Below are 13919 nucleotides of genomic sequence, written 5' to 3' on the forward strand. Positions count from 1 at the left end.
CCTAACAATTGCTATCAGCTTTGCCATCATTGTACTTAATTCATCAAATTTCAAAATCTGCTTTACTGATCCTATTGATATTGATATTAATATTTTTTTTTTTTGGATGTTCTGTAGTACCGTCTTACATTAACGGAGTTACACATTTGGTATGGGATGCAGTTTGATGATTAGTAAAGGATGAATGATCAGTTAGTCTGTTTTTACATGAAGCCATGAATTTGTGCGTAGGATTCTATTAGATCATATTTCTAGTCTGAGTTCATCATATTAACAGCGCTGCCTCTTCCTCTGCTTTCTTCTGTTGAATCTTGATCAGTCTCATCCTTTGAGGATTGAATGGAAGTATGCTCCTTGTATGGGAATGCAAATAGGAAGCTGCAGAGGCGGCAATATGATGAAGCAGCAGAGGGACTTATTCTGTATCCATTGTTCTTCTGCTCCTTCCCTTCCTCGTCTTCTGCCATGTCTTCCTTTAGGGTGCTTTCAGTTTCTTCAACTGCAGCTGACTCTTGATGTTTCTCAATTTTAGCAGCAAGTTCCTTCTTTTGTATTGAAGAAGTAACAAACCGCAGAGCATAACCTCTCAAGAGATTTTGTGGCTGAATGAAAAGTAAATCCAGTTTAGTTTTTGTATATGTAGCTTTATATGAAACTAGAAAATCTAATGATAAACTGGATATAGGAGATAGTTTACAACATAAAGCCGGATGATATTTAAAAATATATATATATATATTATATCATAGGATGACACCAATGCAATACAGAATAAAGACATCTCCAACAGACTACTTATTTTAAAATAAATTTAAGGGAAATTCGTCCAAACAGTGTCTGAACTTTTCCAGACTATTAATTTTCATACCTATACTTTGAAAAATGTCATAATGGTACCTGAAGTTTTGGCCCCGACCTAATTTCTGTACCTAGCAACAGTAAAGTCGTCAAGGGTGTTAAATTTTGAGGGGTAAATCTGGAACTTCAGGTATTCTCAAGGGAAAATCTTCTAAACAGTGTCTGAACTTTTCCAGACTATTAATTTTCATACCTATACTTTGAAAAATATCAAAATGGTACCTGACGATTTAAGCCTGACCCAATATTCATACCTAGGAACAGTAAAACGGTTGACTCCGTTGAACAGTACCAGAAAAGTATGCCAATAACTACCATGCCCAATACGAGATTCAAATACCAATATCAACATGGTATACCTAGATCTAAATATTCATATACCCGTATCCAGAAGAACTCAGGAAGATACGCGTACGATGCCAGACCACCGCCAACAGCCGTGCTCAGACCCATACTTGATCGGAACCCGACCTTCATCTACATCGACGACCTGAATTCGGAATCGTCCTCCGACACCCCAGAACCTGACTTAGGGTCCCGCGTCAAGGCTTTCTAGCAGATTGCCCAAACTACGACATCCCGTTTTGACAGAGATCGGAATCGCTTCGCCATTCCATTTCCGACAGAGATCGGACCCAGACTTGACCCAAAGTGGAATTACCAAAATTTCAGATTCCTTTGTTATTAGACTCGTCGGATTCCAACCTAAAGCATTGAAATTTCCTTGTGCATCCACCCAAATAATCTCCATGATTCCAATTATCTGGTGAACTAGGCTTAAAACCGAGCAAACACTTGCAAACCAAACCATTTTTGCTGTTATAGCTACCAAAATTTCCACATGCATCTACCTAATCACGACTTTTCTTTCCTTCTTCTCTGTTGTCTTCTCCCAAACCCATCAAAAAAAGAAAAATTGAAATTGATTTCAGCTGCAAATAATTGAATTTGATTTTTTGGATTGTGGGTTTTGGGATTTTTGATTGAAATCGAAGCAGAGAAGATGCTGGAGAAGATCGCGTTGCCGGCGAAGCCATCACTGAGAGGGAATAATTGGGTGGTTGACGCCTCACATTGTGGATTCGATCTGTACTAGCGAATTCCAACATATCTTCTAGTACCAGAGCTTCTGTTAGGAGTAAAGAACCCGAGTTCAATTTTTTCTCCTGATAGAAAACTGAGGTAGGTAGCTGAGTTCTGCGGCTCTCAACTGCTTTGGAATCAACTCCCATATTCGAAGTTGCGATCGGATCATACATCTATAGATGTAAGACGAAGACCTTTGACTTCGAGGTTTGGGGGGCAATGTTTGAACCCAACGGTAGTTATTGGCATACTTTTCTGGTACTGTTCAACGGAGTCAACGGTTTTACTGTTCCTGGGTATGAATATTGGGTCGGGCTTAAATCGTCAGGTACCATTTTGATATTTTTCAAAGTATAGGTATGAAAATTAATAGTCTGGAAAAGTTCAGACACTGTTTGGAAGATTTTCTCTTGAGAATACCTGAAGTTCCAGATTTACCCCTCAAAATTTAACGCCGTTGACGACTTTACTGTTGCTAGGTACGGAAATTGGGTCGGGGCCAAAACTTCAGGTACCATTATGACATTTTTCAAAGTATAGGTATGAAAATTAATAGTCTGGAAAAGTTCAGACACTGTTTGGACGAATTTCCCTAAATTTAATATTTAGCTAATTTTATGCTAAAATTCTACTCCAGCAGAATACCTAAACAAAAGTCAAATTTAACTTTTGCTAAATTCTCTAGCTATATTTAGCTAGGATGAGAGAAAATTTAACTAAAACTTAAATTTAACTTGAGATTTAAGTATTCTGCTGAAGCATAACTCAATAGCTAACTAGTTATATTTCATTTTTAGCTACTTTTAACTATAAATATAAGTATCACTGTGGAGATGCTCTGACTCTAATAGATATCTTCACGTCAAGAAGGAATGAAACTACACCAAACTGAAAATCAACATAACACTTTACTAAATAATTCCTAACAGCTATAGACAACTCATGTCTAATTCCAGAGATCAGACTAGAAGCTTTATGAATTAACCAATTTAATTTCCCAAAAAGAAGAGCACCTCGATTGAAAGTTGTTGGAGATACTCGATCCAAGATCAAAACTTTAACTCCACGTCTCCACCCGTGAGTACGGATGTTTTATAAAATACTCATTATCATAGTTAGTAAAAAACGGGACGTGTATAGTACGCGAAAAATACGCACGTGTCTTATTCGGACATTTTATCAAATAGTTCGTTGAAAAGTTCGGCAAAATATTTTTAATTAATTAAATAATTAAAATTTTTAATTAAAAATATTAATTTTTGTTCAATAATATGTGTAAAATAGGGAAAAAAACATAAAAATCGTGTATAATACGTGTATAATATTTTTGGCTTCAAAAGTACAGGAAATTTAACGAGTCTCTTTTAAAAATACGAATTACGAAAATATTAAAAAAAAAACATAAATATGTATTTTATTCGTGTATAATACGAAAAATTACTAACTAGGACTCATTATCAAAACGGGTCGGTATGGGTATTACGTATTACCCACGGGTACTAAAATTTTACCCAATACCCAAACCCTATTCACTTACCCGCCATCTCCAATACTCGGTACCCAATACCCTCTTCTCTCTCCGTTCAACCTCTCGCCGGAGATCGGCTACTCCGGCCTCTAGGGTTGAGGACGTGGCGGATTTCGTCGGCGGAGACGAGGAGGAGTTCGTCTTTCTGTGAATTTCAGGCGCCTGCCAGAGCTAACTTGGTCTCCATCTCAAAACCTTCAGAACCGATTTCCGGCGTCAACTTCAATTTCCGCCATTGTTTCTCTCCTCTCGCAGTCTGGTTGATTTCTAGGGTTCTATTCCATCTTGGCTCTCACCAGCTTCGAATTCGTACTCAAGTTTCTCTAAGGTACTCGCTTCCTTCTCTCTTATATCTGTATCTATTGTCTGTATACATGCAATTTGCAATGCTTGATTTGATTTTTAGCAAGGAAGAAGTATTTTCAGGAAGTGGGTTTTGCGATTCATGTGGTTTTTCTTGTTTTGGTTAAGCATTTTGGGATTAAAGATCGTGGTTTTGTGGATTTGAGCAAGTGCTTTTGAGTTCTGGCTTTTGATTGTGGGATTTGTTGGAATAGAATCAATTTTTGCAAAGGGATTCTGGGTTTTGTTAACTTGAATTTGAATGAGATATTCTAGTAGAAGGGAACTGATCATCCAATTCCTTTTGGTTTTCGTATCCAAATCCTTCAATGAAAATGCAATCATTTTGAAAATAAAGGTAACTGAACATCCAAAACATATAAAGCTAAGTTAGCTACTGTAACTACCTGTTGAGGGTAACTCACTTTGTAATTATTTTTTTATGTTCTGGGTTTGTTCTGGTTACTTGACATTCTTACTTATGACGGAAGCATCGGCCATAATTGTGATTTGTTGATACTAGGAATAGTTTGTACACAAATCTAAGAAGTATACCTAGTTAGTGAATGAGGGTCTTGGCATGTTTGGAGTTAATTATTTAGTTTCGGATTGAGCTCACTGAAGAAGAAAGGAACATCTTTTTGGGTGGATTAAGAAGAAAAGTAAGTATTGGACACTAATAACTGATTCATTTGACGGCTTATTAATGAACTGGTTTAATATGGAAGACCAATAGCTACTGTGACTACCTGTTGAGTTTGCTGTGAACCTTTGTGCATGATGTTTTAATTGCTATTAACCTTTGTGTATCTAACTTGTTTTGCATTTCATCCACAAAGGCTCTCCCACTTTGTGTATCTAATTTGTTTAAGATGCTGGGACTTGTTCTTCTTGCTGTTTTCATTGAAAAATATATTTTACTTCTTGCAGCATGGAAGATGTGTCATATAGCTGTGCTAATAATGACATATAGCTGTGTCATATAGCCTCTCGGTTAGGAGCAAGCAATCTGTGTTTCCCTTGATCTTGAATATGTCTACTCATTTTCTGCCCTTAATTTGTATTTTCGTTGATAATTTAATTTAATTGAACTCTCTTCCGAAAAAATAAAAAGAAACTTTGGTTGTTATTGAAATAATTAGATAATGTGAGGCACGGACAGATTCTATTATTGTTCAGAGGTGAAAGAAGATGAGCAAGTCTTCTGCAGGGGAAGGTTCATCCTCAAAAGCGAAAGCTGGACCCTCACAGCCGGCAGAAACTTCATTTAAGCGCAAGCGTGGAGTCTTCCAAAAAGAATGTTAGTTTTCCCAACCATTTCAGCCGTTTTCATTCGGTTGAATTACATATTTGCCTGTAATTTTCTTATGGATTTTGGTTAAATCTTTTGTGCATCTTACAGTGCAGCACATGATGTATGGTTTCGGAGATGATCCCAATGTATGTAGTTTCTATGTAAAACGCAGAAATTTTTTTAGTCTGTTCTCAGCTTGTCATTTGACTTTTCTAATGTACTGATAAGCACTTCTCTGTTGCTGGCAGCCTCTTCCAGAGAGTGTGGCTCTCATGGAGGACATAGTGGTTGAATACATTACAGATTTGGTAACTACACTTGAGCTAGTTGATATATATATGAGGCTAAATATGGTAAGGTAGGTATTGTTGTTTTAAACAATTAAACCCAACTATGAAACTTTCTGCAGGTACATAAAGCCCAAGATACTGGATCAAATAGGGGAAAGCTATCAGTGGAGGATTTTCTCTACCTAATCCGCAAGGTATCTTCAATGCTATCCAACTTGTATTTTACATTCTGGATTTGGAAATTATTTATTTTTTATGTCAACTAGTTCAGTAGGATATATACAATCGTCGGCTTGGAACTCCTTATAAGAAAAAAGTACTTTAATTGGAATATACCATGCTCTGAATGTCTAAGATGAAAATAAGGGATTTATTCTCCCCTAAATGTAATGGTTAAAATAGTACAGGCTAATAGTATGTCCCTAATATCAAATGTTGGATTGTCCGAAGACTTTAGAGTCAGTTTCTTCTTGATATCTTGATACAAGTGCTTGAATTCTCTCCTATGTTAATGATCATTGACCTAAACATATTCTTTGGCTTAGGATACTCGTAGCAGTTGCACTTTTCTATAACATGTTACCTTATTTAAGTCTGGTATCAATCTTACTGGTTATCTTCTTCCCGGATAGAAGAAAAAGACTAACACAACTACTTCTTCAGGATTCTCCAAAACTTAACCGCTGTAAAGAATTGCTGTCTATGAATGAAGAGCTAAAGCAAGCAAGGAAGGCTTTCGAGACAGATGAAGAGAACCTGCGGAAAGCTTTTGAGGCGGATGATGATAAACTGGGATCAACAGAATAATATCTACTTGGGGTTCTGTTTAACTTTCCTACGGATTAGTATCTTCTTTAGGCTGATGATTTTGCTGTACATCGTATGTTTGGTTAAACAAATCTGACTATGATGCCTAAAATTAATTCCATACTTGCACACAGTTGGTTTGATCCCTACTGCACTATGTTGCTGAAACTTTGTCCAAAACTTGGTCCTTTACTTTATGTTGGGCATTTTCATGTCCGAGGAAAATGGCCAAAGTTCCCCTATTGAATTAGACTGAATATGATGCTTCAGGAGTGTTGGCCTCTTTTATGAGGAGACATAAAAATGCATGCGAACGCTAAACATATAAATCATTGTGTTCTTATAAATGCCAAACAGAGAGGACCGATTTGTTGGTGGATCAAATAATTTCACTTCTTTAGGATTCTCAATAAGAAACAAAGAGTAAGTATACGAAAGAAGGGTTTAATCACCAAAGGCATACATCATTGAATACTAGGACTACAACAAAAAGATCTTTAAAGAACGTACTACTTGCTATCTTTAAAGCATCATATTCAGTCTAATTTCTTTTTAACTTTTCTGTACTGGCCTCATCATGTTACAAATTTGAACCAACGAAAATGTATCCCTTATCTAACCAAGAACAGCTTTGATCTTTGTTTTTTGCTCTTCTGTTAGTGAAGTGGGGAATAGAACCTCAAATGTGACGTATAAGTCTCCTTTCTTTGAGTGGAAGTGCAAAGGCATCCACAGACGATAAAATAGTTACCCATTCCCTGCTCTGGATAATAGTTTTACATTGTCATTTCCTGCTTTGGATAATATTTTCCATTCTCATTTCCTTGTGGGTTTCCTTTCAGGGATGCGTTACCTCTGTTCCCAAGCATTCTATTGATGTTGTCCCAATACAGATAGTGTGTCACAAGAGCAGTGATGATAAGGACTTTAATGATGACAAGGTTTTCAGATGTTTATGGAGAAATGCTCAGCAAGTAATTGAATCTACAAAGTCCTGTCCACCCAGTGCAATAAAATATCAGGATAACTTTTGTGTTTTCATACGTGAGATTTTGAGAAACAGTTCTCACCTCTTGACAGATGATGAAAAGGATTTCATCGGTATGTATTCAAATGCTTTTTTTTTTGTCAAAGATGTATTCAAATGCTTGTGTTGTGATATTCCTATAGTTTCCTTTTAATCTTTTTCACAAGCTATGACTGTTATATGTATCATTTTGGCAGAGCCGTTTACTTCGATGTCAGATGATAGTCAGAGGCTATTTGTTCGGCTTTATACACGGAAAGGTTTGTACTTTCCAGATCTTACAGGCATGGTTGTATTATTTTTATTTTCAATTATTCTGCTGAATACTGTAAGAGAACCAGGGACATGGTTGTCTATAAGCTAGCCTTTTTTATTTTATTTTTTTTCAAAAGTCTAGCTTATGGAAAATCGTGTCCCCATTTCTCTTACAGTAGTAGGCACAACATAAGCTACCCTTATATTATGTACATTGTGGCTTCTGGTGTGCTGGCCATCACAAAACATTCACTTTCCTATCCAACATAGTAAATGGTGTTCAAACATCACTTATGGGAGAATATGAAATTTTAGTACTATTCCTAAGTCTCCTAATATATTCTTAAGGAAATCACCCCTTTGGAGGCCTAGAGTGTGTCTCATAGTTGCCTTCTGTTAGGGTGTAACTTTTGTGTTATATGATAAGTAAACCTGGTATAATTTGAGTGGTTGTCATCATGGTCATTTAAATGCTGAAAAGAGGACTGGTCTATAAGAATTGGTTGAAAAGAAAAGGCAATATTTTTTTAATTTGAAATTTTAATTTTAATATACATCCTTGATCCTTGTGCTATACCAACAGATCAACTATTAAGTTTTTTCTTTTCTAGAAACTGATTGAGTATCCCCCATTGCACACAAAAAAAAAAAAAAACTGATTTATTATGATGGTTTTCTTGGTCAGGCCCATGGTTTCGGCTGTCTGCTATTTCATACCCAGAATTACTGGATCCCCAACAAGCAATGAAAGAGCTGTCTGGTAATAGAATACTATCAGTTGGATATGCTGTATGTTTTAAAATTCAGATTAAGGCTGATGGCTAATTTGTTTGTGATATTGCAGAGACAGGGAATACATCTTGCTTTGAAACAAATAACTGATGATGATATTAAGGAGATCTTGGATTTGCTCACTGTATCTGAGCTACGTGAAATCTTGTGCATCCTTAAGCAGGTTGACATCTAAAATATATCTATTGGCATCACCTTTGCAGACTTTCTTTTAGAGATCATCTCATTAAACTCTATACCACAGTATTGGAGTGTAAAATGAATTCAAGTATTTTGTAAAGAAAAAAACTCAGGGCCATCAGCAGTTTATATTATCCGACTGAGATTGGTTTCTGCGCATATGTACTTTAAATCACTTTAAATGAAACCTGCAATAACCACATCAACCATTAATTACAAATTTGGGGAGTGTTCACTTGAATATACTGCCTCGAACTTAACCTACAGTGCTGTTTCTCTAGTTTGATTTCTCTAAAAGAAGGTTATAGCCAAACCAGAAAGTTCAATCTATCTAGGTTTTGTATCAACTTCTCTTGATTTTTGTTTAAAGGAATAAGAACTGTTCTGGTTTAATTTTTTGCCATGGATGTCACTAACTTGGAATTTTTTGTTCCTAGTTGACTTAATTTATTGAGTGGAGCATTTCAGGCGGATCTTTCTAAATTTGGTTGCGTCCCTAGTGTATGCTCCTAAAGTGATGAATTGGTTTTTGATGATTACACATGAAGAGCTACTGTGTGGACAGATACGGGTCAAACATCTCTTAATTTTGTCAACTAGGAAAAAAAAAATCCAAGTTCAATTTATCTAGGTTCTGTATCAACTTCTCTTATTTTTGTTTAAAGGAATCAGAACTGTTGTGGTTTATTTTTTTGCTAAGTATGTCACTGAACTCGGAATTTTTTGTTCCTTGTTGACTTAATTCATTGAGTGGAGCATTTCGGGTGGATCTTTCTAACTTTGGTTGCGTCCCTAGTTTCTGCTCCTAAAGTGATGAATTGGCTTTCGATGACCACACATGAAGAGCTACTGTGTGGACAGATACGGGTCAAACATTTTCTTCACTGTTAGATTGTGTCACATAACAGTGTTTGTGTGCACTCGTGTGTTCTTGTTTGTGTGTACATGAACATTTATGGATGTTTAGTGCTGTATCTTGAGCAATTTCTTGTGTTGATGAACGCTTTGCCTTGAAATAATGTACTCACATGCTACTGCTCTTTGATAGGAATGTGGTCTCATGATTTTCTTTCTTTGTTATCTGATGGGTTTGCTCTAATTCTGTGCTTCTACTGAGGCTACAGAGTTGCAATCGGGCCTAAGAAAGCTGGATCTCATTGCATCTCTTCTATCTTCTTACAATGAAGATTTTATATATATTTCTCTGTTAATGATCCTTTTGATATGCAAATAATGTTACTTCATCATTGTATTTAAGATCTCTTTCCTGTGGTTTGCTAATGTGCAGTCCATTACTACCTAGTATGGTTTTGCATAGAACAGGATCCTGTGTTAGGATATGTTCAAATGCAGAGTCCTTTATCTGGCGTGCTGAGGTGCTTTTGTTACAGCTAATGTTTGATTTAATCAGGAAGTTCCTTTACACATATTTTTTTTTTCTTTTCATATTTTTTTTTCTTCTTTTTTCCCATTTCATGCAGAGGCTTTTCTTCCTGAATGGTGAACAGGATCTCTCAGCATTTCTACTGGTGTATTTGGGAATTATCAAGTATCCAACTTACAAGTGCATAGTTTCAGAACAAATTTTCTCAGCTCAAGATGACTTGCTTGGCTATGAAGAGGTATCCTTTTATCTTAATGCAAAAGTATTGATGCCCACACTTGCCTTTACTATATCTAATGATTTTGCTTTGCAGGCTATTGAAGTGGCACAAATAGTTGATGAAGCTCTTGATGGAAGCAACACTGGATTCGTCTTAAAGTGCATAAAAATAGCTGATTCCCATTTATCCAATCCCGTTCAATCCTTGACCTCTGAATCATGGCTCCATTCCTTTCCCACTTTTCAGCAACATTTGTCTACTCGAAAGTGGTTTTACTAGGAATTAATTTCTTTTCTTGAGCGTGAGCGTAGGTATGCATCTTGGAATTTCATATCATTGGTCATAGCGATACTTCTGCTGCAAATTATATATTAGTCTCTATCGTTTTAGATAGCATGGTATGGAATCTTATGCACTTTGCATGTGGTAGCCAGAACTCATTATCGTTTTATTTTTAAAAATTTGTGATCTCATATGCACGTTTTATTATTAGAATCACTGCACACGTTGAACTAAAAACAACTGACATTGCAACTCATCATATCTGCTATATAAGGAAAAAAGTGTGGTATGCAAGCAATTATATTCCTTTGTAGATATTGGGAACTAATATTACTGTTGTGTAAATATGTTATTTTTTGACATGTTATGATTTTTTTGGTTCTTTATTTCCAAAACATACTTGTCTTTTGTCCACTGACTGCTCTTAGTACAGACTAGGAAGTCCTGATTTTAGAGATGTTTTCTAGAATGCTGATATTCAAAGGCAGATGACTGCTGTAGGGCTTGGCTATGAAGATTCTATTTCAACAAGCAAACATAAGCTACGTGATTCATTTCGCACACTAATAATGATATCTGAATATAAGCTGCCTGAACTAGAAGTAGATCATGTTTCCTACATCAAGCAATTAAGGACATTTCCTCAGTCTCTTTCTTGTATATTTTAACTTCAAGGTCTTCCCATGTGTGGTATGGATTCTGGAAAATGATTTGGCAGTTGGTTTTCGTGTGGAGAATGATCTGTTCAGCTTTATGTCTCTTTATTTACATTTTGATTCTGTTAAGCACAGTCTTGATCTGTTCAGCCACCATTTTTTGGTTTTGCCATGTAGGGATGTTGGTTTCTATACAGTTGTGGGCCACATCTGATGTATACACCAAGGTTCAATGGCAAATACTATATATTTATTTATAAGAGATTTACACCTGTTTGAACCCAAAATAACATTTTTTCCCGATAAGGGGGACTCGAGAGAAACCGGGTCAATATCCGTGGCCCAAGTGATATATTTCCTACAAGTTCGGAATATATTATTTAGAGGCTAAATAAAGCCTACTTGGAGGCCAAGCGATTTTGAAGCAAAACTGGATATTCATCGATTTACTATTAATTATCATATATTTGGTAATTAATGGTGATTTGGTTGCTTGATTACCAAGGTTGTGCAAAGAAAGAACAATAACGTGGCCCATGCAAATATTCAAATGTTCCCATGCAATTAAGGCGTGGTGAGATAATTAAGGAAAGGAAAAGGTGTCATGCATGAGAGGGAAATGTCAAGGGACAGATTGCTGGACGTGGAGCAAGATAGGAAGGGTATAATTATCCTTGATTGCAAGTAACAAGGAATATATATGTATATAATTGTTCATGCATGGCAGAAGATCAATTAAGGAAGGTATCATCCTTAATTGCGTGGAGATACGAGTGCTCGCGAAGATACGTCGCGAAGATATATATGAACATATATACGTGCATATCTAACAGCTCGCGACCAAGAGGAAGATTACGTCCAGGACTCTAAAAGGTAATTAATCCTTGCCTACATTCTAGCGGCGACAGAGGAGGATAATTATTAATTAAATACGTGTTTAAGGATATCTCTATTTGTGTTTGGCCCAAACTCTAGGTTACTTGACCTAGTGGTAATAGGGTTAAATTAGAAGGATCTAGATTCCTATTCAATGTATGATTACTTTCCTTGTACGATTGAGATTCTATGAATTGTAATCCTGTATATAAATAGGCCCCTATTATCAATGAGAATACACAGTAAATTCCTCTAAAATTCAGTTTCTCTACAACACGTTATCAGCACGAAGCCCTAACCCTGAAAACCCTAATTTTGTAACCTTCAAAATCCTGCAACCACCGCCCCACATATCGAAGCCCTATTCCCAAGGAGCCCAGAACAGGCGGCGGAACCATCGGAACCGACCGGAAAACCCCTGGACCGGCCATCGGAAAATTCGGACCGGCCCCTGCCTTGTGCCTGCCCCTGCGAGCCCTGCCGAGCAGCTGTCGAGATCTGCTGAGTCTTGTGCCTGCATCTGCCGAGACCTGCCGACAGCCCCTGCAAGCCTCCTGCCGAGACCTGCCGAGACGAGTGCCTGCCCCTGCCGACAGCCCCGCACGCACCTGCCGACATCTGCCGACAGCCCCGCACGCACCTGCCGACATCTGCCGAGCCCCTGCGCAGCCACTACCGACAGGCCCTGCACATCCTCCACACAGCCCCTGCACAGCCCCTGCAGCAGCCCCACACGCCTCCGCAACTGCCCTGCACCAACCTGCCTAACTCCGGCCACCACCTCCGGCCACCTGTTTCCGGCCACTTTTCCGGCGACCCCCGACGACCTTTTTCCGGCCATCTTCAATGACTTTTCCAGTCAAGATTTCCGGCTATTTTTCAAGGTAAACTTTTCTAAAAGTTCCCGTTTTTGAAGTTTTTCAATTTCTTCTTCTTTTCTCGGGGACTTCCAACATCCCTTCTTCTACCCCCCTTTCTTCTTCATAGGGGAGACCAAAAGCCGAACTGTGGGGGTTCGTGCTCACTCCGAGCTTAGAGCTTGTAGAGTCCTCCAAACTTAGAGTTTGTTGAGAAGAAAACGATCGACCACATACATCGTCGTTTCGATCTAATCCAAAACCCCTCTTGGAATCGGATTTTCTTGAAAGCGACTACGCTCAGAAAATCCCTAATTTCTTGGAAGCGACTACGCTCAGAAATTTTATAGTTTTTCGTGGTAGCCTTCTTCGCTCCGAAACTAACCCTATTTTCTTGTTGTTTTTCAGGATGAGTAACCTGAACAAGTTGAGCTTCGCTCCACTAGAGACAACAGGCGCAGGATACCACAAGTGGGTCCGTGATGTGCGCCAGCATCTTAAGGCTGATGGGATCCTGAGTACGATCCAAGAGCCAAGTCAGGACATGCGTACTCCTCAACAAGCTGCTGCTTTTGAAGAAAATAGAGCTACGAGAGAGGCGAATGAAGCCAAAGCCATCATTCTCATGACAAGGCACATGAATGACGCGCTCCAAAATGAGTACCTCAATGAGGAAGACCCAAGAAGACTATGGGTAGAACTCGAGCAGCGTTTTGGCAACGTCCGTGATTCCCTGCTTCTAGACTTAAAAGTGAGATGGTCTAGCCTCCGCTTCTGTGATTTCAAGTCTGTACTTGACTACAATTCGGAAGCCCTTCGTATCAAATCTTTGATGGAATTCTGTGGACAGAACATCACTGATACGATGTTGATCGAGAAGACTCTCTCCACCTTCCCCGTCTCTGCATTGATGATAGCCAAAAACTATCGGATTGATGTCAATGCTAGACGCATCACAAGATTTCATGAGCTAATTGGTGCCTTGAACGTAGCTGAAAGGCACGACAACATACTTGTGAAGAACTATAACTCTAGACCCGTGGGAACCAAGTCAATTCCGGAGTCTAATTATAGTCGCGCCTCCAAGGGAGGACGCAAGGAGCGAAACCCTAAGAATAGGGATAATTCTGGACGTTCTGGTCCATATTCTCGCCCTAAAGAGGAAGGAAACCGTCAAGATAGGCA

At 38.1% G+C, this 13919-nt stretch overlaps 2 protein-coding genes across 5 annotated transcripts; both read left to right on the plus strand.

The window, feature by feature from the left end:
* Positions 1 to 3450: 3450 nt before the first annotated feature.
* On the plus strand, positions 3451 to 6354 carry LOC133713185 (transcription initiation factor TFIID subunit 13-like). Of its 4 annotated transcripts, XM_062139309.1 has the most exons (7): positions 3452 to 3800; positions 4745 to 4807; positions 4957 to 5114; positions 5217 to 5254; positions 5357 to 5416; positions 5518 to 5592; positions 6062 to 6354. In XM_062139309.1, the coding sequence occupies exons 3-7, from the start codon at positions 5006 to 5008 to the stop codon at positions 6203 to 6205; spliced, it is 426 nt and encodes a 141-aa protein (XP_061995293.1). In that variant the 5' UTR covers positions 3452 to 3800; positions 4745 to 4807; positions 4957 to 5005; the 3' UTR covers positions 6206 to 6354. The 4 variants fall into 4 exon arrangements, with proteins under 4 accessions (XP_061995294.1, XP_061995293.1, XP_061995291.1 ...); XM_062139310.1 differs by lacking the exon at positions 4745 to 4807 and having other exon boundaries at positions 3451 to 3800; positions 4977 to 5114; XM_062139307.1 differs by lacking the exon at positions 4745 to 4807 and having other exon boundaries at positions 3454 to 3800.
* Positions 6355 to 6492: 138 nt separating this feature from the next.
* On the plus strand, positions 6493 to 11067 carry LOC133713184 (fanconi-associated nuclease 1 homolog). The gene is made up of 7 exons (XM_062139305.1): positions 6493 to 7306; positions 7430 to 7492; positions 8173 to 8247; positions 8332 to 8442; positions 9748 to 9835; positions 9941 to 10081; positions 10157 to 11067. The coding sequence occupies exons 4-7, from the start codon at positions 8369 to 8371 to the stop codon at positions 10340 to 10342; spliced, it is 489 nt and encodes a 162-aa protein (XP_061995289.1). The 5' UTR covers positions 6493 to 7306; positions 7430 to 7492; positions 8173 to 8247; positions 8332 to 8368; the 3' UTR covers positions 10343 to 11067.
* The last annotated feature ends 2852 nt before the right edge of the window (positions 11068 to 13919 follow it).

This window comes from Rosa rugosa, chromosome 5 (genome assembly GCF_958449725.1).
Source record: "Rosa rugosa chromosome 5, drRosRugo1.1, whole genome shotgun sequence".
NCBI classification, from domain to species: domain Eukaryota; kingdom Viridiplantae; phylum Streptophyta; class Magnoliopsida; order Rosales; family Rosaceae; genus Rosa; species Rosa rugosa.

Coding starts and splice junctions, on each gene's coding strand:
- LOC133713185 (XM_062139310.1), top strand. CDS start 5,006: ATGAGCAAGTCTTCTGCAGGGGAAGGTTCATCCTCAAAAGCGAAAGCT. Junction 5,255..5,356: donor GTTTCGGAGATGATCCCAAT/GTATGTAGTTTC, acceptor TGTTGCTGGCAG/CCTCTTCCAGAGAGTGTGGC. Junction 5,417..5,517: donor TTGAATACATTACAGATTTG/GTAACTACACTT, acceptor AACTTTCTGCAG/GTACATAAAGCCCAAGATAC.
- LOC133713184 (XM_062139305.1), top strand. CDS start 8,369: ATGATGATATTAAGGAGATCTTGGATTTGCTCACTGTATCTGAGCTAC. Junction 8,443..9,747: donor TCTTGTGCATCCTTAAGCAG/GTTGACATCTAA, acceptor GCTAATGTGCAG/TCCATTACTACCTAGTATGG. Junction 10,082..10,156: donor ACTTGCTTGGCTATGAAGAG/GTATCCTTTTAT, acceptor TTTGCTTTGCAG/GCTATTGAAGTGGCACAAAT.